The sequence below is a fragment of the Ochotona princeps genome, chromosome 4, assembly GCF_030435755.1.
Source record: "Ochotona princeps isolate mOchPri1 chromosome 4, mOchPri1.hap1, whole genome shotgun sequence".
In the NCBI taxonomy this organism is placed as follows: Eukaryota; Metazoa; Chordata; class Mammalia; order Lagomorpha; family Ochotonidae; genus Ochotona; species Ochotona princeps.
Genome location: NC_080835.1, coordinates 92,585,991 through 92,611,718, shown reverse-complemented (window position 1 = coordinate 92,611,718; position 25,728 = coordinate 92,585,991). Strand labels below are relative to the sequence as shown.

At 39.9% G+C, this 25,728-nt stretch overlaps 1 protein-coding gene across 4 annotated transcripts in view; it reads right to left on the bottom strand.

The window, feature by feature from the left end:
* LOC101520095 (tubulin-specific chaperone cofactor E-like protein) overlaps positions 1 to 25,728 on the bottom strand; it is a 162,311-nt gene that overhangs the window by 118,269 nt on the left and 18,314 nt on the right. For all 4 annotated transcript variants that reach the window (XM_036493823.2, XM_004584987.4, XM_058664012.1 and 1 more), the window contains exons 2-5: positions 15,409 to 15,558; positions 13,604 to 13,743; positions 5,549 to 5,730; positions 4,056 to 4,312 (exon numbers count right to left, since the gene is read on the bottom strand). In XM_036493823.2, the coding sequence (XP_036349716.2) occupies positions 4,056 to 4,312; positions 5,549 to 5,730; positions 13,604 to 13,743; positions 15,409 to 15,541 (712 nt within the window). In that variant the 5' untranslated portion in view covers positions 15,542 to 15,558. The remainder of the gene's footprint in view (positions 1 to 4,055; positions 4,313 to 5,548; positions 5,731 to 13,603; positions 13,744 to 15,408; positions 15,559 to 25,728) is intronic.

Below are 25,728 nucleotides of genomic sequence, written 5' to 3'. Positions count from 1 at the left end.
TATATGCAATCTTTGGGTGCAAGAGTAACATTCTAGGGTTTGATTAGTGGATATAGTCTTTGTTTATATTCCCAAGAAACAGGTGTCTAGCTTTTAGTTTCTCTGGGCTTTGGTTCTTTGTTATTATTACTCTTGCTGTCATTTTCAACTTGTCATATGTTGGTATCTTTATCTAATAAAGTGTTAAGTTTGCAACTGCAAAGTGAAATGAAATTATGTTATTGGAAAGACTAGAAAAAAAAGATATAAGAAAGGGGGAAAGTGGATGGGAAACGTAGGTGGAAGAGGGTAAGGTGAGAAATACCAATAAGCTCCTAAATGTGTATCACTATCTAGGTGAAAATTACCCATTTTACGTATTTTTTAATCACACATTAGGAAAACACATTTTTTTGTAAAGGAAAATGTATTTTTGCATCAGAAAAAGGATCATTAGGCAAAATAAAAGTACACAAAGAAATCTTAAATGCAACAATAAGAGGCCAGTGTTGTGGCAGAGCAAGTTAAGTCACTGCTTGCAATGCCAGCATTTCATATAGGCACCAGTCTGAGTCCTGGCTGCTATACTTCCAATCCAGCTCCTTGCTAATGTGTCTGAGAAAGCAGCAGAATATGGCCCAGTGCTTGGGCTCCTACAGCTAAGAGAGAAATCACCCTGGAGCACCAGGTTCCTAGCTTCAGCCTGCCCCAGTCCCAGTTATTGAACCAAATGATGGTTCTCTCTGTCTCTCTCTCTCTGTTCTCCCCTCACCCCACCACCATGACTCTGCTTTTCAGATAAGTACGTAAATTTTTTTAAAAACTGTAAACCATAAGGGAAAAAGAAAGCAGCTGAGTAAGATACTTCAGGCATGCTTCCTCCACCTCATCAATGTGAACAGCTATTAACTGAAATGTAAGAAAGAACAGTTTCTGAAGTCACCCCTAGCCTAACTCCAAGCAGCAAAACCAAAGAGAGAAAGAGAGAGAAGGAGAGAGAGACTGATTGGTTCTCACTTGCAGGCAAAGAGAATGAATTAAGTCCAGACTTGAGAATTAACTCAGTGCCTAGTCTGCCACACCAAAACTCAGTGCCGTACATCCTTACAGCCCCATCCTTAGAGCTGTACTTACACACCAAGCTTCTGTACTCTTTTAAGCCAGAAAGTCCTCCCTCACCTTGCCCCTACTTCAGAAAGATAGTAGAGTAGAACTTCAACTATTGAGCGGTGGGGTAGGAACCTGAGTACAGGACTTTGCCTTGGAGCTTTGTGCCACACATGCTACTAGGAAAGATTCAAAATTAGAGATGAAAAGGGCGATATCAAACTAACATTATGGAAGTATAAAGAATTGTTAGAGATTATTATGATTAAATACTAGCAAATTTGATCATCCACAAGTGAACAAATTCCTAGACATACTTTACCAAGAGTGAATCACGCAGAAAAAATTCCTAAAAATATCAACAACAAACAAGACTGAATCAGTAATTTGAAAACACTCAAATTGTCCTTGATCTTCCAACAAACTCCATAGGCTCCCAATAAAGAAAAGTCTAACATAAGATGGCTTAACAATTCAAGGACTAAAACCAATTCTTCTTAAATGACTACAAAAGTCAGGAGAGATAGGAATTTTTCTAAACTCATTCTATAAGGTCACCAATACAAAAAAAATCCAAAGATACAACAATAACAGCAAAAGCTACAGACCAATATCCTTGATGAGCACAAATGCAAAATCCTCAACAAAATGCCAGCAAACTGACTTCAAGAACACATTAAAAAGACTACTTATTATAACCAAAAGAGATTTGTCCCAGCAACACAAAAGTTGTTCAACACAAGCAAATCACACATTAGCAAGGTGAAAGACAAAAATAATGTACTAACATAAATAGGCACAAAAAGAGCATTTGATACAACAGTATCCCTTTATAATAAAAACTCCAGTCAGAACAGGTATAGAATAATTTACATCAACATAATAAAGGCCATAAATAACCAAGTCAACAGCTAGCATTATACTAAATGGGGAGAAGCTGAGGTTTTTCTAAGATCTGGAAGACAAGGACATTCACTTCCATCACTTGTATTCAATACAGTATTGGAAGTTCTGGGCAGAATAACCTGGGAATGAAAGAGAAACAAAGGGAAGCCAAGTTGGAAAGGGGAATTATCAAACTGTCACTGTTGCAAATTCCATGATCTCTTAAAAAATATTTATTTATTTTTATTGCAAAGTCAAATGCATACAGAGAGGAGAGACAAAGAGGAAGATCTTGGGTTCATGATTCACTCCCCAAGTGACCGCAATGGCCGGAGCTATGCCGGTCCGAAGCCCGGGTCTTGATCCATGTCTCCCACATGGGTGCAGGGTCCCAAGGCTTTGGGTCACCCTCAACTGCTTTCCCAGGTCACAAGCAGGGAGCTGGATGGGCAGCAGGGCTGCTGAGATTAGAACTGGCACCTATATGGGATCCCGGGGCGTTCAAGTCGAGGACTTGAGCTGCTAGGCCACCGTGCCGGGTCCATGACATGATCTTTTAACAGAAAATCCCAAAGAGTCAGAAAAAAATAATTTTTTCCCAAGATTAGATGGCATGAATGTGCGTATCACAGAGAGTTTTTAGGGAAGTTAATCAGTTCTGTAAAACAGTGTAAGAGTAGACATGAGGTATTAACCATGTGTCAAAATCCATAGAACACACAACGGCAAGAGTGAACCCTAATAACATCTGGATTTGGTGTGAAATGATGTGTCAGTGCATGCTCACTGACTGAAGAGGCACAAATGTACTACTTTGGTACAGATGCCTATACTAGAGAAAACAGTGCAGAAAACATGGCAACTCTCCGTGGTTTCTGCCCAATCCTCTCTCTTCTGTACAGCCTGCAACAAATCCAGACTGCTCCAAACTACTGGTAACAGAACTGCTTGCTGTTATACTATGAAGTTTGGAAGGCACAAAAGTCTTCATGTGTTGGGCTGGCATGGTGGCCTGGCACAATAATCTTCTACCTGCAGTACTATCATCCCATATGGGCATCAGTTTGTGTCCCAGCTGCTCCACTTCCCATCCATCTCCCTGTTTCTGGCCTGGGAGAGTAGTGAAGGATGAGTCAAAGTTCTTGGACCCTTGCAGCCACATGGGAAAACCTGGAGGAGGCTCCTGGCTCCTGGTTTTGGGTCAGTTTAGCTCCAGCCATTACAGATATCTGGTGGGTCAACCAGCAGACAGAAGGCCTCTGCCTCTCCTTCTCTCTGTAAATCTGCCTTTCAAACAATTTTTTAATTAAATCTTTCTTTGAAAAAAAATCTACGTGTGGCATGTACCTTGGCCAACTGCAAAGGGGTTTGTGCTGTTAGTTCTGATGCGATAGTCTACAATGAAAAAAACATGTTAGAGGGCCTATGGTGGTTCCATGTGTGCTATGTGTGTCCATGACAGGATCAAGTGGGCTTTCCTTATTTGGGAGCAGAAAATCACTGTGGAAGTGTTGAAGGCAAAAAACAAACTGAGGAAGCTAAATTGAAAAAAAAAATGAAGCCTTTGTGTAATTAAAAACCTAAAACTACTATAAAGAACAAAACTGATTAATTGTAAAAAGGGAAATAGGTTAAATATATTCATTCCTGTGATAAATGTGACCCCACAGCAATAAACTCCAACTAATTATGCAGATACTAGAAAAAAGTGAGCACTTACAAAGACAGAGAATATTGGGATTTTTATATACAGACAACATGATCTCATTTGTAATTCCTTGTACCCTTTGTTACTCTGCCTTTTACTATCTGATTCATCAGTTCCACTCGACTTCTTCCTTAGCATAACCTCTTTAATGTATAAGCTATAAATTGCTGACACAGTGCTATGTCACTTAATATTTATCAGTCCATTTATGAAAATGAAGGTTTTATATTTAGCTCAACAACAGGCATCTGCGTGTCGTGTTGAAAATTCATCCTCTGAAAAAGTAGAGCTACGACTACCAGACATTGATTCGCTGTATTTCATGCGGAAGCTCAGATCATTCTGCACATGGAGTGAGAAGCAGCCTGTACCTCACCTGACTTATGGAGGCTGATGGATCGCAGATTGGGGAACAACCTGGCTAATGAATCATCAGGCTCCTCAATGGCATTCAAATGATTGTTGGCCAACACAAGGGTATCCAGTGAAGGAAACATAACTCCCAACTTCCGTATTTCAGTCCAGTCTTGGAGGTTATTGTCTGTTATATGTAGTAGTTTAAGAGAATGACAGCAAATAGAAGGACAAGACACTGTTTCATAGTCATTAAGGCACAGGAAAAGCTCCTCCAAACTGCAGAGAGAGAAAAATAAAAAAAAATATTTCACTGGTTAAATCATTTAGTTTCTACTTGACACTTATTTTCCAATTAGTTAGTAGGTAAAGAAATGCCAATGATACAGTAAATCAAAATATATCAAGGAAGAGAAAGCTTAAACTACACAAGATGGAAAAAATTATATTAGCTTACACTAAATTAATTTTGTACTTGATTAAGCACTAAACCAAGCTGTATTAACTGAAAGCAACAGTAGTTAATATAGCAATGACACTGACAATGTAGTCAGGAAAATCAGGAAAGGGGGCATAGCCCTAAAAGCGGAGTAGACTTGTACATGCTGAGAGAAGGTAGAAGAAAATTCTACAAATAAAATGAATAAATGTTTAGAAATAATAACTACCATTTACTGAGTTCCTATCCTATGTCATGTTGTTTGCCAAGTACATTATAGATTTTACTTTTCTTTATGCAAGGTAAATACAAATTATGCTCATTTTATGGACAAGGAAAGCAGTTGAGCTCAACTCATAACCACTGTTAAGCAGCTCAGCAAAGGTCATTTGGTGGCTTATTAGGACTGAAATTTAAAGGCTCATTCTATCCAGGCAGCATATGGCAAGGAAACTGGTTTCATGAAAGTGAGAGAGAGAGATTATGATTGAATAAGACTTTGAGGGACTTCGTTATTTTTTCTCAATATTTAAACAAACTAAAACATCACATATTTCTTCAAACTACAAAATATACAAACAAACCATGATAAGGATTTTCAAACTGACACAGTGTGTAATTTCTTTCATTATTCAAAAGAATACAAAGTCCATTTTTTTTTCTGTTAGACCAGCTAGGCACATAAACATGTAGACGCTAACATATTTCAGAGATACTAAGATCTTTGTCTTCCCAAAGAAAAGGCCAGAAGCAAAATCCTTCAATCAGGTAATCAGAAGATTAAAATGAAGAAAGACTGAGTTGATCTAGAAGTGATAAGTGCTTCTCAGGGGCATTTTCTAGACAGAAGGTTACATATCCTGTGTCTTGGTGCAACTCAACACTGAACAAGTATTCCATTGGAAATGCTACTGAGTTACTCTCCCACCTTCATTCTCATTATTTCGTTTTTTCTAATCTCTTTCTCCACCCAATCTGCAGTTCTAGTATTTCCTAGATGGGAGATCAGCAGTAAGTCTGCGTACTAACACAGGTGGCAATATAGCTCCTTCTTCACGCTGCTTCCTTCAACTTACTCTGGTAACTCCTGCAGGATTGTGTGGACTGTCTCCCATGAAGCTTTGCTGTTGTTGAGGACAAGTTTGCGAACCCCAGAGAAGGACCCAGCACATGTTCTTTCTAAAACCGACAAATTCAGAGGGTTGGAACTCAGGTTTAGAAACTCCAACTGGGGAACATTTGATACAATTTTACTGACCTATGGAGAAAAAAAGAAAGGCGTATCAGGTAGTAATCAGATTCTAAATCGCAATCACATTCAAGCAAGCCTGAGTATGTCTCCAGGCAAGGGGCCTTTACCTTGGGGAGTCCTACCTAACTGCAGTGCCCACGGAGGGGGCACAGGTGATTTCAATAACTCTTGGCAAATAATTGATCTCTTTCTATGAAAGAGTGGTGCAAATGACAATGGCATCAAAGAAAGATTCCCTGTGTCCCTTGAGCAAGAGTTCTGATTCTGCTCTATATGATGCTTGCTTTGATAAATGAAGAAATGATGCTTTAGCAGCCATTTTAGACAGTAAGTTTTTAAAGATCTGAGATTGGCTCATATAATTCTCTCCTAATTTCTCCTTTCTCTCAGACTCAGCACAACATTAAGGCTAATTAAAGGTTTAAACCCACTGGTAACAATCCATGTCCTCACAAATAAGCAATCATGACAAGTCAGAAAACTGCTCTAGTTTGAATAAAAGATACCAAATTCTAGGGCCCAGCATAATATCCTGGCGGCTAAATCCTCGTCTTGCACACACTGGAATCCCATACAGGCACTGGTTCATATCCCAGCTGCTCTACTTTCCTTCCAGCTCCCTGTTTGTGGCCTAGGAAAGCAGTAGAGGATGGCCCAAACCTTGGGACCCTGCACTGGCATGGGAGACCCAAAAGAAGCTCTTGACTCCTGACTTCGGATCAGTTTAGCTCCAGTCATCGCAGTCACTTGCGGGATGAACCAAAGGACAAATGATCTTTGTCTCTCCTTCACTCTGTACATCTGACTTTCCAATAAACATAAATCAATTTTTTAAAAAGATATCAAACTCTAAAGACATTTACTCAGTATCAAAAGGCATCCCTGGCTATATAAAGAAAGTAGTGGACAACCGGCAGAAACATCCCACATTAGAGTGCCTAAGCTCAACTCCCACTTTCACTTCCATTTGCAGATCTCTGCTAATGCACACTCTGAAAGGTAGCTCATAATTGAGTTTTGGACACCTCTGGGGGGGATCCACATGGAGTTCCTGACTTAGCTTCTGGCCTGGACCTGGGCCAGCCTGTGCTACGGCAGACATTGGTGGGGTGAACCAGTGCTTGGATGATCTCGCACTCCCACTCTTGCTCTTCTTTCTCCCCACCTCCACCTGCCCTGCCTTTCAAATAAGATGAAAATAAATTTTAAAAAGAAAACATGATCATCAAGTCAATATTTTGCTAACAATTTAGCAGACAAAACAGCAACAAAAAAGAAATGAGCATTATACACCTTGACTCTGCCTAGTATTACACCCTTTAAGATAGCTTATTTTACTAAATCCTCAAAACAACTTGCAAGATAAATATGCCGGTTTTCATTTTAGTAAATGAGGAAAGTAAGGCTTAGGGATGTTAAATAATTTGACTAAAGCCTTACAGTCACAAAAGCTACTACTGGAATTTAAAAATCAAATAACTGTTCTAACATAACACAATGAATATAAGTATAAAAAGGAAACTGGATCTAAATATTGAAGAGTGATTGGCATAATTCAGTGAAAAGAAATAAACAAATATGAAATTAATGTAACATGCTCTAAAATTTTAACAAGCATAAAATAGCCAGCCAATGTGGTAACTGTTATAAGAAACGGTATATAAAAGAATAATTAGGATTAGTTATACAGTTGGAAACCATGGGTTCAAACCAGGTTCCAGCACTTACTGGAGATGTGGTCTCAGACAAGTTATCCAACCTCAAAAGGTACAGGATTATTGGTAGAATTGACATGTAACACATTCAGCACAGCAATGATCACATCTTTCTGAAACTCATTTCCTTGTTCCCTTCCCTGACAACACATAAATCCTATTAAAGCAAGGACAGTCCCTACCTAATTTATTTCTGTACAGTGACCATTTTTTATTGAATAAATTAATGGTATAGAATCATTCAACAAATACTAATACGATAAATACAGTATGAACCAATATTTCAACCTTGACTGTCCATTAGAATCATTGTTAGAATGTTTAAAATATATTGACTCACAAGTTCCACTGTAGAAGCCCTCACAGATTGAGTATAAATTTGTTTCTCTGTGGGCCAGGTGCGGTAGCCTAGTAGCTACATCTTCACCTTGCATGCACTGGGGTCCCATATGGGTGCCAGTTCATGTCTCAGCTGCTACCTTCCCATTCAGCTCCCTGCTTGTGCTCTGGGAAAGCAGTACAGAATAACTCTAAGCCTTGGGACCCCGCACTGGCATGGGAGACCCGGAAGAGGCTCCTGGCTTTGTTTCAGCTCAGCTCCAGCTGTTGTGACCATTTGGGGAGTGAATCAGTGAACAGAAGCTCTTTCTCTCTTTTTCTCCTCTTTGCCTTTCCAAAAAAAAAAAAAAAAAAAAAAGTCTTTTAAAAAAATTGTCTCTCTGGCAAGCTCTAGTCATAACACCTAAAGTGTACATCCAAGGAGAAAAACACATGTAGAAAGAAGATTAGCTTTACCTTGTACTAGACCTACTGTAGACATTCAGCTCAGGAGCTCTCCAATCAGTGAGAAGTAGATCGATTCTAAGAAGGTTCAGAGGAGAATATCGCAAAGGTCCTCACATTTACCATTTCATCTCTTCCACAGATGGGTCTTTGAAACACATACCACATTTACCCACATTTCACGAATGAACTACTTTTGTAGAGAAAATACATTAGGCTTCTGTTTCTGATATGAAAAAACTTGTATCACTCTGCATACAATATCTTCTTTATCTCATTTGTGACCAAATGAGCCCAACCTTTGTATACTCACTGGCTAGATCTGGGAGTTTAGTCTGTGACCCCAGCCCAGACACAACAAGGGAGTCCTACACTGCATTCCAGGACTCGAATCCTAGCACGACAAACTTCCATGGAGAAGCCATGTTTACTTCAGCCATTGTTTACCTTATTTATTTATTTATTTAATAACCAGAGTTACAGAGAGGAGACAGAGAGAAGTCTTCCAAGCAGTTACTGCTTCATTCCCCAGATGGCCACACTGGCTTTGGCCAGACCAACGTCAGGAATAAAGAACTCCACCCATGCTGCCCACATGGGTGGCAGGGGCCCAAACACGGGCCACTATCTGGGAGCTGGATCAGAAGTGAGGCAACTGGGACACGAACCAGCACACACAGGATGACAATGTTGCAGGCAGCTTTATCCATTAAGCCACAATATTTACTCCTATATTTTATCTCTTCTAAGGCAAGAAGAGGAACTAAAGCAGAAATAACTACTAATTACGGAACAACTCCAATTAAATAAAAACAAAATGAATACCTTTGTTACATATACTTTCCCCCCATTTTATTTATAAAAGTACTTAAAAGTTCACAGAAAATGGGCCCGGCGGCGTGGCCTAGTAGCTGAAGTCCTCGCCTTGAATGCACCGGGATCCCATTTTGGCGACGGTTCTAATCCCGGCAGCTCCACTTCCCATCCAGCTCCCTGCTTGTGGCCTGGGAAAGCAGTTGAGGACGGCCCAATGCATTGGGACCCTGCACCCGCGTGGGAGACCTGGAAGAGGTTCCTGGTTCCCGGCTTCGGATCAGTGCGCACCGGCCCGTTGCGGCTCACTTGGGGCGTGAATCATCGGACGGAAGATCTTCCTCTCTGTCTCTCCTCCTCTCTGTATATCTGGCTGTAATAAAATGAATAAATCTTTAAAAAAAAATAGTTCACAGAAAATACATATTATTTTCTAAGCCTATGCATGGATTTCAATTTTTTGCATCAGAATACTTTTAATTTCATTTTCTGATATTTAAAAAAATAATTGGAAGGCAGAGTTACAGAGAGAGAGATATTCCATTCACTGTTTAACACCCCAAATGGCTGTAAAGGCTAGAGTTGGACTAGTCCAAAGCCAGGAGTTAGGAGATTTTTCTGGGTCTGCTACTTGGGTGCAGAAGCCCAAGGACTTAGGCCAGACTCTGCTGTTTTCTCAGACCATAAGCAACCAGCTGGACTGGAAGCGCAGCAGCCAGGACTTGAATTGCATCCATAGAGGATGCCAGCATGGATCCTTTTCTGATGATTTTTAATGGCAACTTGTTTGTAATAAAGAGAAAAACACTCAACATAGATAATTTATGGATTTTGAAACAATTCCTGGGCAATTTCATCAGATAGCAGCTATGCAGAGAAATCTTCAGGGTCTGTATGCTCACTATGCTCAATGAGAATAAAGCCAGAATAATCAATATTCGTCAGTCCTAAAACAGCCTATAAAGGCAAAATTGGACTAGAAGCTACTCACTCAAGCACAAAAAACAGTATGTTACACCTAATCCTTTCTTTAAGGAATTCAAACATTTTTATTAAAATAAAATATTTATTGGTGTAATCTCAAATATCCACTAACTGCAGATAAATTGACATCTGATAGAAACGTTTCTTGATAGCCATGGCTGACAAACATTGCATTGAGTTTTTTGGTGAGTGTATTGGTTTCCCTTTTTTAAACTGAACAAATCAAAAAGACTGTGCTGGCTGAGATACGTGAAGTATGATTCCGTGCAGAAACATGGAGATAAACAGAGCACCTCTTAGGTCTGTATAGCTCAGATAGAAGAGCCTCCGCTCTGGCTTCTAAAAAGGAAGAAACTAAAGACTTAAGAAAAATGAGGAAAGGGTTTTAAGATGACAATCTATAATTTATACCCAAACTATTCTCAAAAGCACCTCCCTCCTTTCAAATATTTAGCTAATTTTTTATTTCATTCCTCCCTCCTTTCAAATATCTAGCTAATTTTTTAAATTAAAAGGTCTTGATATAAAGGGGAGAAATAAGGAGATACTTTAGGAAACATCAGACAAAACTCTACTCAGCTAAAAATTCAAATAAAAAGCTAAAATATGCCTTTTTAAACACATGGATAATCAATTTTAAGAGTGTAAAGAAATGTTCACTTTCCCCGAAAGAATTCCATTTTTAACCTGCAGCTATCTTAGTCTCCAAACACAGCATCAAGCAGTTTAAACAACATCAGATGCCACTCATAACTCATAGCATTAGTGACCACTCAAAGGCATCAAAGAACAAACTGTATTATTTTGTTCCACATTGCCATGGCAATACAGGCAGAGGCAGACCTGACGGTTAAGGACAAATGATGTTTTTTAGTAATGTGGGTTGTAATGGGGTTGAAATATAGTGTCTGAAAACCATGACCTATGAGGCATTTGTAGTCTGGCAAGAAGTTTAATCAAGCTCCCAAAATCAATATTCTTTTGCTGTCAGAATTTCTCCCATCTCTCCGTGCTCTGATATACACCTCTGAGATCAACTACACAAAGGACAGAAAGGGATTCAAGGGATGCTAAAACAAAAACTGGAAACAGGAAACCTGAATGTTGCAGATGTTGACCTGAAAAGTACATAGAAACAGACTATTAAGCACATGTGGGAATCTACAAATTGAATGAAAATAAAGTACAAATAATTTCAGCCATCTGGCCTTATGTTTGCTTAGCCTGAGAAATATTTAATATAGACCTCTGTCTAAGCCGAGAGAACACTGTCTTCCCAGGTTTGCAGTGATCCATGTGACATGCATCTTCCTTGTGAGGTGGCAGCCACATTCACATCAACAACATTAACTAGATTTGCTAAAGGATTCCCACCATTTAGCAAAGCTCGTAAGTCAAAGCACCAAGCACAAAACTCTATGAAAATTTATACTCTTGAAAAAACAAATCTCAGGGGTTCGGCCTATGATGCGAGCAGCTGAACTGCTTCCTGGGTCGCAGGTTCTGTGCAGGCCAGGCATCTCAGAGGTTCAGTAGCAGGATAGTTGGGAGAGGTATCGAGGAGGATGTTTGCATTTGTGTAGTGTGGACAGATTGTGCAGAGCAAGTAAGTGTCTGAGGGGACTAAGGAAGCAGGAAAAGTCACCTGTGAAACAGTGAGTCATTCTGGTTGTTTAGGTAAGTGCATAAATGAAAGGATATGCAGGGATGATTTTTTAGAACAGCCTTTATAAATCTATACATACTAATTAACAAATTGTTTAGAAGTTAGCTGACATACCTATCACTGTTTTAGTAAAACTTATAATAGAAACCATACCACAAGCATGGTTACTAGAGACAGATAAATGTACAAAAAGCTGAACAAAACTAGTTGATCATTTTCACTCAAACAACAAAATCTGTCATAGAATTTGTACAACATTCAGTATCTACAAGTGTTTGCCTGATCATTTTATCAGCAAGCCTGTTCCATCATGGATGAGCTAACCAAGGCACTAGCAGATTAAGGGAGCTCTTTAATATCACAGGAAATGGAGTAATTGGTTTTACTCAACCCCTGGGATATAACCACTTATTGATTAACATATTCAACAAACACTACCTACTATGCTGGGCAATGGCAATAAAAAAAAAGTTAAAACTCTCCACTTTAAGTTCACGCAGATCCAGACAGGAAAACTGTCAAGTAGGCAACTGTCTAACAGTATAGGACAGGGACTCTGGGATAATCTGACTCTGTCCAAGCGCAAATTAGGGGAAATATGGAGGACTAGCATCTTAGCCACGCCTTCCAAACAGGAAGAGTTAAGTGGCTAGGCAGAAAATGGAAGAAAGCGGAGGGTTCAAGATGAATTAAGGTTAGGAAGATTTTCACATCAAGGGTTTAAGGCAAAGCATATGGGTAAAGTTGGAGGCCAGCTGCTAGAAATGAGGTAATGAAACCAACTGAAAGGCTCCATGCAGGACAGCGTGACAGTCATGTGTCACTTGTTACAAGGAGTGTGACACAGCACTGCAAAAATCACTCAGGGAAAGCAGCACACAAGCAGACCCAGGAAAATCCATTAGGAAACTTTATCAACAGTCACAGCAAAAAAAAAAAATAAAAGCCCAAATTACAGCAAGAGCATGAACCACGCCGGAAGGATGAAATTCCTCTTATTCTTTGGGGTAGTTACCATCAGGTAATAATAAAGTCAGGTAGGAAATGTTTTATGTAATAATGAGAGGATGTTGTAGTATTGTTATTTATAGTATTGTTACTTAGCTTAGAGTTACTTACTCTGAGGTCCAAAAAACATAAGTTCAGTCTAACTACTGAAAAGATTTAATAATATAAATACTAGATTCTTAGGAATAAGTTTCAGCAACTAGAATACATGCTTTTATAAATTCTAGGGTTTTTTTTTCAAGGATTTACTTATTTTTATTGGCAAGCCAGATTTACAGAGTGAAGGAAAGACAGAGAGAAAGATCTTGCACACAAGGATTCACTCCCCAAATAGTCACAATGGCCAGAGTTGGGCTGATCCGAAGCCCAAGAACCAAAAGCTTTGTCCGGGTCTCCCACATGGTTGCAGGGGCCCAAGGCTTTGGGTCAACCTCTGCTGCTTTCCCAGGCCACAAGCAGAGAGCTGGAAGGGAAGTGGAGCAGCCAGGATATGAACCAGTGCCCTTATGGGGTCCTGGGCATATAAGATGAGGACATTAGCCACTAGGCTACTGTGCCAGTCCCAAATCTCAGTTTTAGTATCCAGCAACTTTTATGTTTGTTAATTTGAGGAACAGATATTGCAGTATAGTAAGTATAGTATATGTAATAGAATAGTAGGGAATTTAGTTCTCAGTAGCCTAAACCCATTATGGATTCGTTAACCTCTTGAAGTCTGAAACAAATTAGCAACTGCAAAGTTATTTGAAAAAAATCATCACAGAGTTGATGTGGTCAGTTATTTCTCTTGAAACACACAGAAAATGCGACTCTCAAGTGAGCAGCAGTCAGCAGAACATATAATGACATACACAGTGATATGGTGCTTACTGCTGTCCTTCTACAAAAGGCAGCACTGTAAGAACTTTACCTCATGCCAGTCTTCAAGTTTGTTGTCAGAAAGATCTAGCTCCGAGACATGTGCACAGAAGGCAGCAATTTCTTTCTCGTCTCCTGCACAGGTTATTCCACAGCTGTTGAGCACTAGTACACTTGGGAGATTGAGGCGATCTAAAGTGCAAGAGACATAAAACCCTTTGCACATTAGTCCAACTCTCGTCTACGTGTGCTCAGCCCCCAGAAACAGCCAGGAAACAAAAATCAAACCGTGTGAAATTACCTAAGACCTGGAAAATACAGACTATCATGGGATCCTAGGGAAGTGAATCCAAGGAGGAGATAGCCAAACACAGCCCAGGAGGTCAGGATTACACAACCAGTACCAGTAAAGATATCCTCCAGCCTGTAACTCTCAGCAGGACTGTGTATTTCAGTTCCCTACACCTGAGCCACATCCCTGCTCTCCTCTTACCACCCAACACCAGATCCAGTTCAGGCCCGGACCACTACCACCTTCTTACTGCTCTTGCTGCTTTCCTTTCTAAACATTCAGGTCACAGGTTTTCTGGAGAGCCTTTTTTTCCCCTCCCTTTACCTTTTGCTGCCTTTGAAAATTACTCCAATCCATTAATCTATCTGGTAAATCTCTTCAAGTTCACATCATTCAAGTCCCTCTCACTTAAATGGATCCATTCGACATCATTTTCTCTCACATTTGTCTGTGAATTCTTCTCTCCTTTGTATCTATGTGTAATTTGTCCCTTGTGAAGCTTTCTTTGTAATGGGAGAAAGTGTTTCAGAGTTTTAAAATATTTCATGAATTTAGGTGAAACTCAAGTAATTCTGATCACTGCCATTTCCACTAAAAAAAACTAACGCTTGACTCCAACTACTCATTTATATTAATTTATATTATCATTATATTAATTTATATTAATTTTAAGATGATATTTTAATGGAAACTGTAAATTATATTAATTTACTTTATATTTTGAATATCAAATTTCTCAGAATGAGAATGAATCCTAGAGAAAATTACTAAGAACTAAGTTTATTTTCTGCCATTTTAAGTTGCATGAAATGATAACTGTGTGGAAAAATAACAAACAGTAACTTCTGAACATAGGAACTAAAACACTCATTCCATATTAGTCCCACATAATCACAAAAATACTATTGGTAAGAACTGTTGATTTAACAGTAAGCTAAAAGGCAAATAAAAATATGCCTTGTATATTTCCAGTTACAAAAATTGCTTCACATTTAATCCTTCTCCTAGAACACTTTTCTCTCCACTCTAACAAAAAATTCTACATTTTTTAATGACTTAATGTATATAAAGAGAATAAATTCTAAATTCTTGAAGAACTAGTTCAAGGCTTATAGTTTTGAATTCCTTCCTAATCACATTCATATTAATTAGGTTCTAAATTTGTTTCCCAATCACTATGCTATTATTTGGCTAAACATACCATACTCTGTATTACACCTTTGTAAAAGTGAGTGTTGTTAAAATCAGTGAAGCTGTTAGGTCCTTCAGGGAACACCCCAACCATACACATCTGTCTACTTCAAGTTCCATGAAAGAATATGCATTTGAAATATTGTCACTCAAACATTGACCTTGCCCAATACTTGTAACCAAAACGTATTTCTGCTCAATCTGAGAGAAAACAAGTGTTATTGGGTTCCAAAGAAAAACAAAAATTATAACCAGTAGGAAAGACTATTCGACTGCTCATTCAAAATAAAGGAAACTCTTCAAAACAAAGGCATATTGTAAAGACTTCCTACCTAAGCTTCAGTAAGTGGGTACTTAGATCTCATCAGTCTTACCTTTCATAGGAGAGCCCTGAGGTGTGGCTGGGACATGGACTCCCATCCCAGGACCACGGCGGTAAGGAAAGTTCTCTGGACTGTATTTTTCACATAATACTTGCATAAAGCTTCTTCCGCTAGGCTGATCCATCTTTCCTTCCTAAAATTCTGTAAGAAACCAATAAATCATCAAATTATTAGTTATATAAAAATACTTATTGAAAACCAATGATTCATATAGCATTAGGCTAGGTATTGCAGGCATACAATCCATGGTCTCTATCTCATAAGATATTACGATTCAGGGAAGATTCATATGTAGAAAAATGATGGCAATAACTATTCTGCACATGGTATTTGCAATAGAGAGGGAAATACTATGAGATTTAAAGAGGAGGTAATCACTTCCTACCAACCATAACAACTCTGGGCTGGAGACTTTATGTGATAGTTGAGCAAAGGGCTGAAAAAGGTTTGAACATTTGGCTAAACAGTCTCAGTGAATTCTTTAATATCTATCTCAAAATAAAGTCTCTCCTTCTGTAATAGAAGAAACTTCAGCTGTATACATGACTGCCTGCATGCAGACATGAATATATGACTAGTTCAAGCTGACTGGATCAAAATAAAAACATTCTGGGGATTTTTCCAGAACTCATCCTTAACAGAGAGCCAGAGTATGCCATCTGCCCTCCTTTTTTATGTTTTATTGTATGCTGCTGCCTAGAATACAGATGCTGTCTTAGCCCATTCACCCAAGGAATGGGACAAAGGGCTGAAAGGGGTCTGAGTCCATGATGATTTCATCACAGCAAACAGCCACACAGGATACTCTTGGGGCATTTGAGCAACAGAGAAATAATCCATTTTATTTAAGTCACCATTCTTTTCCATGAGTGTGTGTGTGTTACAACAGTACTGACTTAGCTAATACTTGTCAGTGGTTCTAAGGTTGGGTAACCTCAATTATGGGTCCAAACATTCAGCAACTGGGGCCTGGGATGATGGCTCAGTGGCTAAAATTCTAGCCGCAAGGAATCCCATATGGGTGCTGGGTTGTGTCCTGGCTGCTCCACTTCCCATCCAGCTCCCTGCTTATGGCCTGGGAAATCAGTAGAAGATGGCCCAAAGCCTGAGAACCTTGCAACTATGCGGGAGACCCAGCAGAAGCTGCTGGCTCCTGATTTCAGATCAGCTCAGCTCTGGCTATTGTGGCCACAAGGGGAGTGAACCAGCAGATGGAAAATGTTTCTTTCTGTCTCTCCTTCTCTCTGTAAATGTGGCTTTCCAATAAAAATAAATAAATCTTTAAAAAAATATTCAGCAACTGTGGCATCATCTCAGTACTCATGCCTTTGTTAAAATAGGTACAATTCACCAACATGCCAAATTATATAGTCTGAGAACCCAGTAACTTAAGAGGCTGACCTACAGTATGTATTGACTATCAATCAAGTCAGCATAACTGCTCTCTATGATTCTAAAGATCATGCATCGAGCAATTTTATTAAAAACAATCATAAAAGCATAGAGATTATTAAAGGAAGAAAGGATATCATGGGGAAAGTAGAGCAATGAGAATGAACAATGGTATTCGTAAGTAACTACTGGGGATCTAGAACTGGCCTAAGCAGCACAGCCACACAAGGCATCATTTGAAGTATCTAAATAAGACACTCAGAGATCTGTATGCCACTTAAGGAGACTGATCTTTATCTTACAGGAAACAGGAAGAAACAAAGCTTTTTGGGGAGAAAACACCAAAAAATCTGTTTTTGTTGTTGTTGTTGTTTAATGAAAAATCAACCTTGAGTCTAACATTGTGGCACATCACATTAAGCTGCTGCCTGCAGTTGCTCCACTCCCAGTCCAGCACCTTACTTATGGACCAGGGAAAGCTACAAAAGAGGATTTGAGTGTTTGGGTCCCTATACCTATGTTAGACCTAAATGGAGTTCTGGGATCCTAATTGACTTGTGGTCATTATAGGAGTGAATCAGCAGATGGTAGATTTCTCTCTCTGTCTCTGTCTCTCTCTCTCTCTCTCTCTCTCTCACACACACACACACACACACACCTCCAAATCCCCTCTCCAGAGTCCTCTCTCTGCTAACATCCAGGGTAATCTGAATAGAAAGAGAAGAGAACTCAGTGTGGGGATTTGGTGAGGGCTTCATGAAGTACTCATGACCAGGTAGCTGTGTGTCCTCAGGTAAGTCACCCCATTCCTCAGGAACTCAATGCCTTCGTCTATAAAATACGGTATTAACATCAGTATTACTTGGATTTCAGGGGTGCTGCTGGGACCTAAAATGTATAAAGGCATTGTTTACATTACAGGGTTCTCCTAAAGCTATAAAACCTATAAGAGAAGGTGTTAACAAGTAAAAAGCACCTGGAGTTAGGGAATTAAGACTCACTCACTAGTTGGGTAGAGTTGGGTAAAGGGGCTGCTCATCTACTAATTTTCTCACGGATGGATAGCCTGAACCTTTTTCTCAGGTTTGCCAAAAGAATTTTTTTTAAAAAAGCAGGATCATAAAAGTGGACATTAACCATGGCTGATGTCCTACCATGTCTACAGGATTGTGTAAAATCAATTTATACATGCCTGGAACACACCCATCCACTGGGCACATGTCCAGTCATGAAACAAAGGTTTTGTGTATATATATAATATATATATATAATATATATATATATTATATATTATATATATTTATTATTTAGCAAAGTTTGACCATGGAATACATTTTATAATGAGTATACTACACATAACTTTGGAAAAACAGGGCTGCTCTTTATGCAAGATCCTTATTTGTGGAACTGCTATTGTGGTACAGTGGGCTAAGCCACTGATTTTGAGGAGGCATTCCATATGAGTACTCATTCAAATCCAGCTAATACACTTCCAATTCAGCTCCCTGGGAAGGTACTAGAAGCTGGGCCAAGTATTTGTGATGCTCATATGGAAGACCCAGATACAGCTCCTGTATCCTGACTTCAGCATGGCCTAACCCTTGTCAGTATGGTCAGGTAGGGAGTGAACAAGCAAATGGAAGATCATTTCTTTTTATCTGCCCATCTCTCTGTGTAGCTCTGCCTTTCAAATACACAAATAAATAAATGCTTTTTCAAAAAAAATCCTCATTTGTAAGTCTAGCATAGAATCTGTGGTAGTACAAGATGGTGTGTTCTTTCCATCCACATAGAGTGGAAGTGTCCACCTAGCTGCTCTATTTCAACACTGTTTGTGTCAACACTGAACTGTACTGTCTTCCTCTAGGACTTCAAGAACCTCCAGGATGAAAAGCATTTCTTCCATGGAAACTTCTTACCACCAACAGCAGAAAACATAAAGCGGTGCCATGCCACTAGCAACAGGCAACATGGCTTCTAGCAAAGACCAGTCTCAAACAGGATTCCAACAGAATCTTTAGAAATGCTTCACAAAAAACACGCAAAGAAGCGCCACTGCTATGTTTCACAAAATTGGCAGGTCAAAAGAATAAAAAGTGTATGTGTTGTAGAGGGAGTGTTAACACTTGTAAAAATAACGGTCAACAAGTGTTAGCAGCATATTTTATTTGGATGTTTCAAAAGCACTCCAACTCAAATCTGTACAATTCAAAGGCAGTAATCTTACACATTATTTAAACACAGAGTAATGGCACATTCACTTGATCTTAGCCAAAAGGCAGAGAAGCGATAGTAATGGCACAAATTAAAATATGTCCTAGCAGGCAAGCAAATCTGGTGACTTAAGTTTTCCTCAGGGCCCAATGTTTTAATATCTCTTGCAAACAAATTTGTTCTTTATATGTGTATTTTCCTAATTTTCCTTTTTCTAAAATTGAAAACCAACAGCATGCACCTTCATTGGTCATTTTCCAGGATATTCTATTGCACTTGCTTTGCAGGAATGCAGATGGTGTGCATATTAATACATGAGTTTTGAATTAGAACATTTAGATTGCAAAACGGAATGGTAATATAAATCTACTCTAAATCTGTTGGGGCAGTTTGAGAAAGAACAACAGGTGGGAAAGGGAGGTTGAAAACCAAACAAAATGAAAAATGAGGAAATACAGGGTAGAAAAAGGTCTTTAACTGGTGTCATGTTTTTTAAAGATTTATTTATTTTATTACAAAGTCAGATATACAGAGAGGAGGAGAGACAGAGAGGAAGATCTTCCATCCGATGTTTCACTCCCCAAGTGAGCCGCAACGGGCCGGTGCTGCATCGATCCGAAGCCGGGAGCCAGGAACCTCTTCCGGGTCTCCGGGTCTCCCGCGTGGGTGCAGTGTCCCAAGGCTTTGGGCTGTCCTCGACTGCTTTCCCAGGCCACAAGCAGGGAGCTGGATGGGAAGTGGAGCTACCAGGATTAGAACCGGCGCCCATCTGGGATCCTGGGGCATTCAAGGCGAGGACTTTAGCTGCTAGGCCACACCACCGGGCCCTTAACTGGTGTCATTTTAAAAGGGTTTTAGGCGCAAGTGTGTGGGGAGCAGCTTCATCTATGACACTTTGGAAGTAACAGGCATCAAATTACATTGCCCTACCTCTAGAGTTGGTTATTCTAACACATTTGTAAAAATGTTTTGAATTGGTGCTTACAGCCAGGCAGCCAGGAATCTTGGGTGATGTCCCTTTGTTCCATTACCAGGAAGTGGAGTACGTGTGAGAAAAATTCAATTTCCTTTGTGCCTCAAGATTCTGAATATCATGTCCTCTTGTCAGGTGCTTAGAAAAAGTTAGGAGAATGTTGGAGGATAAACTACTCAGCACAGTTCTGTCAAGTGAATTTATATAAGAACAGAGCATCCAATCACCTAAGCACTCTCAATTGCTATTAAATCGTTTGTACTTTGGGCTCTCAACTAAAGGGTTAGCTCAAAATTAGTATGGAATCCAACATAGCTGAAAAGATAAAATGTGACATGTCTGACCTCTAACCCCAAAAGATACTTAAGATACAGGCTTATGCAGGTGTGCCGATGTGGAGTAGCACCTCCAGAAAGTTCATACTGCCAGCCTTATACACAACTTCCAAAAGACATAAATTCTAGTCCATAGAATGACAAGGTAAAATTTTTAGTCTTATAAAAATAGATTTATGTGCTTGTGGATACCTAGAATGCCTCCAGAAGGAAAAAACAGAAATAACATAAAAGCAGTATGAGAGAGAAGAAATGGGGAACCATGTGGAAAAGATATTTATTCACTATTGTTCACTTGTCAGAACCACTTGAGTTTATCAGATACATACATCTTTTTGAAGCACAAAATATTTTAACATATTTGGGAATGAACTACTGACACAAAGATTTCTTATTTCCTTATTATTATAAAGTCCCTTAAAAATTCAAATTGGGGGGCACGGCAGCATGGCCTAGTAGCTGAAGTCCTCGCCTTGAACGCACCGGGATACCATATGGGCGCCGGTTCTAATCCCGGCAGCTCCACTTCCCATCCAGCTCCCTGCTGTGGCCTGGGAAAGCAGTCGAGGACGGCCCAAAGCCTTGGGACCCTGCACCCACGTGGGAGACCTGGAAGAGGTTCCTGGTTCCCGGCTTCGGATCAGTGCGCACCGGCCCGTTGCGGCTCACTTGGGGAGTGAATCATCGGACGGAAGATCTTCCTCTCTGTCTCTCCTCCTCTAAGCCAGATATAAAGCCTTGGGCCATCCTCGACTGCTTTCCCAGGCCACAAGCAGGGAGCTGGATGGGAGGTGGAGCTGCCGGGATTAGAACCGGCGCCCATATGGGATCCCGGGGCTTTCAAGGCGAGGACTTTAGTCGCTAGGCCACGCCGCCGGGCCCAATAATAAAATCTTTAAAAAAAAAAATCCAAATTGGAAATTTTGTATATGGAGTTTACAGTATTAAACATAATTTTAAGGGGTCTAGCACAATGGATCAACTGGCTGATCCTCCAACTGCCAGAATACTATATGGGTACCACCAGTTCATGTCCCAGCTGTTCCACTTCCCTTCATGCTCCCTGTTTATAGCCTGGGAAAGCATCTGTGTAGGAGTCCTGGAGGAAGCTCCTGGCTCCTGGCTTCAGATTGGCCCAGCTCCAGCCATTGCGGCCACTTGGGGAGTGAACCAGTGGACGGAAGATCTTTCTGCCTCTCTTTTCTGTATGTCTGCTTTTCCAATAAAAACCTATAAATCTCGGGCCCGGCGGCATGGCCTAGCGGCTAAAGTCCTAGCCTTGAACGCACCGGGATACCATATGGGCGCCGGTTCTAATCCCGGCAGCTCCACTTCCCATCCAGCTCCCTGCTTGTGGCCTGGGAAAGCAGTTGAGGACGGCCCAATGCTTTGGGACCCTGCACCCGTGTGGGAGACCCGGAAGAGGTTCCAGGTTCCCTGCTTCGGATCGATGCAGCATCGGCCCGTTGCGGCTCACTTGGGGAGTGGATCATCGGACGGAAGATCTTCCTCTCTGTCTCTCCTCCTCTGTGTATATCTGGCTGTAATAAAATGAATAAATCTTTAAAAAAAAAAAACAAACCTATAAGTCTCTTTTAAGAAGTAATTTTAAAAGAAATCGGGGAAAGGAATGAAAAGAGAAGCAAGATGGATGGCCAAAGAATTGGATATTTAGTAAAACAAAATCAGGAAAGAAAAAGCAAGCAGAAATAAACACACCTGAGCCTAGCAGTGAAGTACAAGCAGACCAACAGGAAGGGGAAGGGGGGAAGGAGGTGAGTTAAGATGGCAGCTGGATCAGTGTTCTGTCTTGGTGAGCAGGGCTTACACGAGAGCAAAGCAAAAGCTCCATGATGGACACTGGGAGGCTGGAAGATGACCAGAATAATGTGTTAATACGAGTAACCCAAATCTTTTCACCTGAACTCTCCCAATTTTATCCTAATTATCCTGCCTCTGCAGCAACAACCACATCATAAGATAATGGTGTTAAAAATCCTGGGGAGCTTCAGGCCTCCAGTCCACCTCTGGCTGTGAACCAAAAAAGGGGAAGGAAGCTGCTCCTACCGATTTCAACTTAGAGGAATAATAAAGATGGAGAAAAATTTGCATATCTTAAAACTAATAATTCGAGATGTACATTCAATTAAGACAAGGTTAATCTCTGAGAAGAATTTTCATAAAAATAGAGAAATGGAAAATAGTCACAAGAAATTTAAAGCATCACCACAGCATTGTGGTGAAACGGATTAAGCCGCGACTTGCAATACAGGAATCCCATATGGGTGAGTGCCAGCTCCCATATCAGTGGCTCTGCTTCTAACCCAGCAGTGGGAAAGCAGTGCAAGCTGGTCCAGGTGCATGGGCCCTGTCACTCATGTCAGAGACCCAGATGAAGCTCTTGGATTCTGGCTTGTGGTCATTTTAGGAATGAAACAGTCAACGGAACAGATTCCCCCCCGCCCCCCCCCCCCGCTCTGTAACTCTCTTTCAACTAAATAAATCTATTTTTAAAAAATTCAATACTTTCAGACATTTCATATGGACTCATTTACACATAATCTTACCTATTCATCAGAGAACCAAATATGCCGGTTAGAAGCTATTTGTAAATGTGTGCTTCCAAAAACTTGAAAACAAAACTTGCATTAAATAACACTGGTCAAAGGCTCCACAATGTCACCTTAAGACATTTCATCCCAGTAATTCTTTTCTCCACTTAGGTGCCTGTTTCCCTTACAAGACAACCTACATAAAAAGCTCTCTACCAATTGTTTAGTAAAAATGAAATGAAAATATATTTGGTTTCCCCTGTTCCTTTTGCATCCCACCAAGTAATCATAACTACACTTAGTTGTTCATTTATGAACAAAATGTGTGCTGTTAACAAGCTTATGTAACAGATGCACAATCAGTGCAAAATACAGTCCTGGCACTAAAGAAAGGGAAAATGAATCAAACCCAAAGTGTCCTCAGGGCATCCAACTCTAGGATGAAATCTACAAGATGGCACACACCAAAACCAGTTACACAAAAACGGCAAGCTAAAACATAATGAGAAGCAGTTAACTCAGAAAAGGGTGAGCAAGCAAGTAGGTGAATCCTGAACCGTTCTCAAGGAGAAAAGATCAGGATACAGGATAGGAAAACACACCTCAGTCGCACACAGTAGGCTAACGAACACACATAAAACACTGGAACAGGGTTACGGTAAGGACTGGTAAGGGGGTCAGAGACAGGAGATGGTGCCATAGCGCTAACAGAAAGCATCACGACTGTCCCTGCTCTAGGCCAGACTTTATCCAAAAGGGATAAAAGGAAAGTCTCTCATACAGCACTCTAAATTGAGCACAAGGATGAGGGCTACTGATCTTTATTTAGAATACGCACAGATTAAAAAGAGGAATTTTTAAGTCCCCAAAGGATTGTGCAGTGAGGAGTTTGTCCTTCCGGGGGAAGCACTTTCAGCACCATTCAGAGTGAAAGCAGAGACTTCAATGGACACAGTCCGTGAGGATGGACTGTACACTAAGAGGCTTAAATGAAGATGGAAGAAATGGCAGAGTTCATGCAGAACAGTCAAGGGTAATGAACTGCTCTTTCTTAAAAATGGGCAAACGCACTTAGGCTGATTTTGCATTTAGGGATGGGGAAGTCAATACCTTTCTCAATTTTGTCTTAACTTCTTTTCAAAGCCCATTCCTTTTCTAATCTCATCCCCAGAAAGATTTCTTTAAAAAAAAACTCCCCAACTATATTTAAGCTGTGACAGATTACTGAGCATTTTAGAAAGTTAAAACTTTTGCTTATTTATTTTGTTTTACGAATCAGTCTTTCTGACCTCGCCTGCCACATTAAATGTATCCCCAGGGAGATCAAACAACTCTGGGAAAGTCTAAGGGTATGCAGTATACATGTATTTTTTTCCTCCAAGAATAACAGGAGAAGTCAATGATTAAAGGCCTACTGATCAGTTTTTTACTAAATATCTGATTCAAAAAATATGTTTTCTGAATTTTAAATTTCTAATCTAAAATAACCAAAGAATAACAGCACAGCCTGTGTCCCTCACCATATAATATCTCAGCTACACTAAAGCTGTAAATAACTGTGTCCAAACACTTTTCATAACTAAAGCATATTTACAGTCATGGCTATACCAAGAGACTTCAGTGAGAGATTCAGAAAACAGATTAAGCCTGTGGATGCACCTTATGGAATAGATCCTTCCAGACCATTTTTCCAGTCTATGTAGATATATGAGTATGTATTTTAGCAAAAAATTATTTTTAGATATACAGTTTTGTAACCTCGATATTTTTTGCTTTCAATGACAACAAATGCACATTTACATAACTGTTTTCAGATGTTTGCGTTATCCTACTAGTTGATGTCACAGCTGCAAAGCTAGCTCTCTTCACATGGAAACACTTTGAATCATTGTCCAAGTCAATGTAATGAGACTGGGTGGTCTCATTTCAATAGCATTTCTCATTTCATTTGTACTTAAGTGTATATACCTGAAATTCTATATCACTGCTTTTCTCTAAGCATTATATATCAGTGTAGATGCTTTATCTGGATGAAAAGTAATAAAAACTAACTCATTAAAATAAACTTTCAGAAGTACTCTGTAGAATTAGAGTCCATTCACTGCTTCAACTGCTAGCATTCCAAGAGCAAAACTTGAGTGTAGCTGATAAATACGTTATCACAACATACCATGCTTTCCAACTCTATTAGGAACCACACTGTTTTTCAGGCTCTCTTTCTCAACTATATGCTACACCTCTATCAAGTGTGATAATACTGAACCCAGTGTTGTGGCATAGCAGTAATGTTACCTCCTGCAATGCCAGTACTCCATACGGCCCTGCTTCAAGTCCTGGCTGCTCCACTTCCAATCCAGCTCTCTGCTATTGCACCTGGGAGAGCAGCAGAAGATGCCCAAGGGTTTGGGCCCCTGTGCACATTTAGGGGACTCAGCTCCTGGCCTTCTGGCTCCTGGCTTCAGACCAGTCCAGTCCATTAGTTGTGGCCACTTGGGGAGTGAATCAGTAGATTGAAGATAGTCTACTCTCTTTCTCTCTCTCTCACTCTCTCCCTACCTTTTTCCCTCCAATAACACTGACTTTCAAATAAATAAGTTAATATTAAGTATATTTATATATTTTATATATTTCACATAAACTAGCAATTATCAAATATATATATATAAAACCAACATTTTTTGGTTGAAAATTAAACCCAAAATCCTGGGCATGCATTTGACCTAGCAGTTAAGACACTGGTTAAGATGTTTGTTTCATTTGTGTACCTGTGTTTGATTCACACTCCAAACTGCTGACCCCAGTTCCTTACTAATACAGGAAGAAACAACAGCTCTTCCTGCCAGGA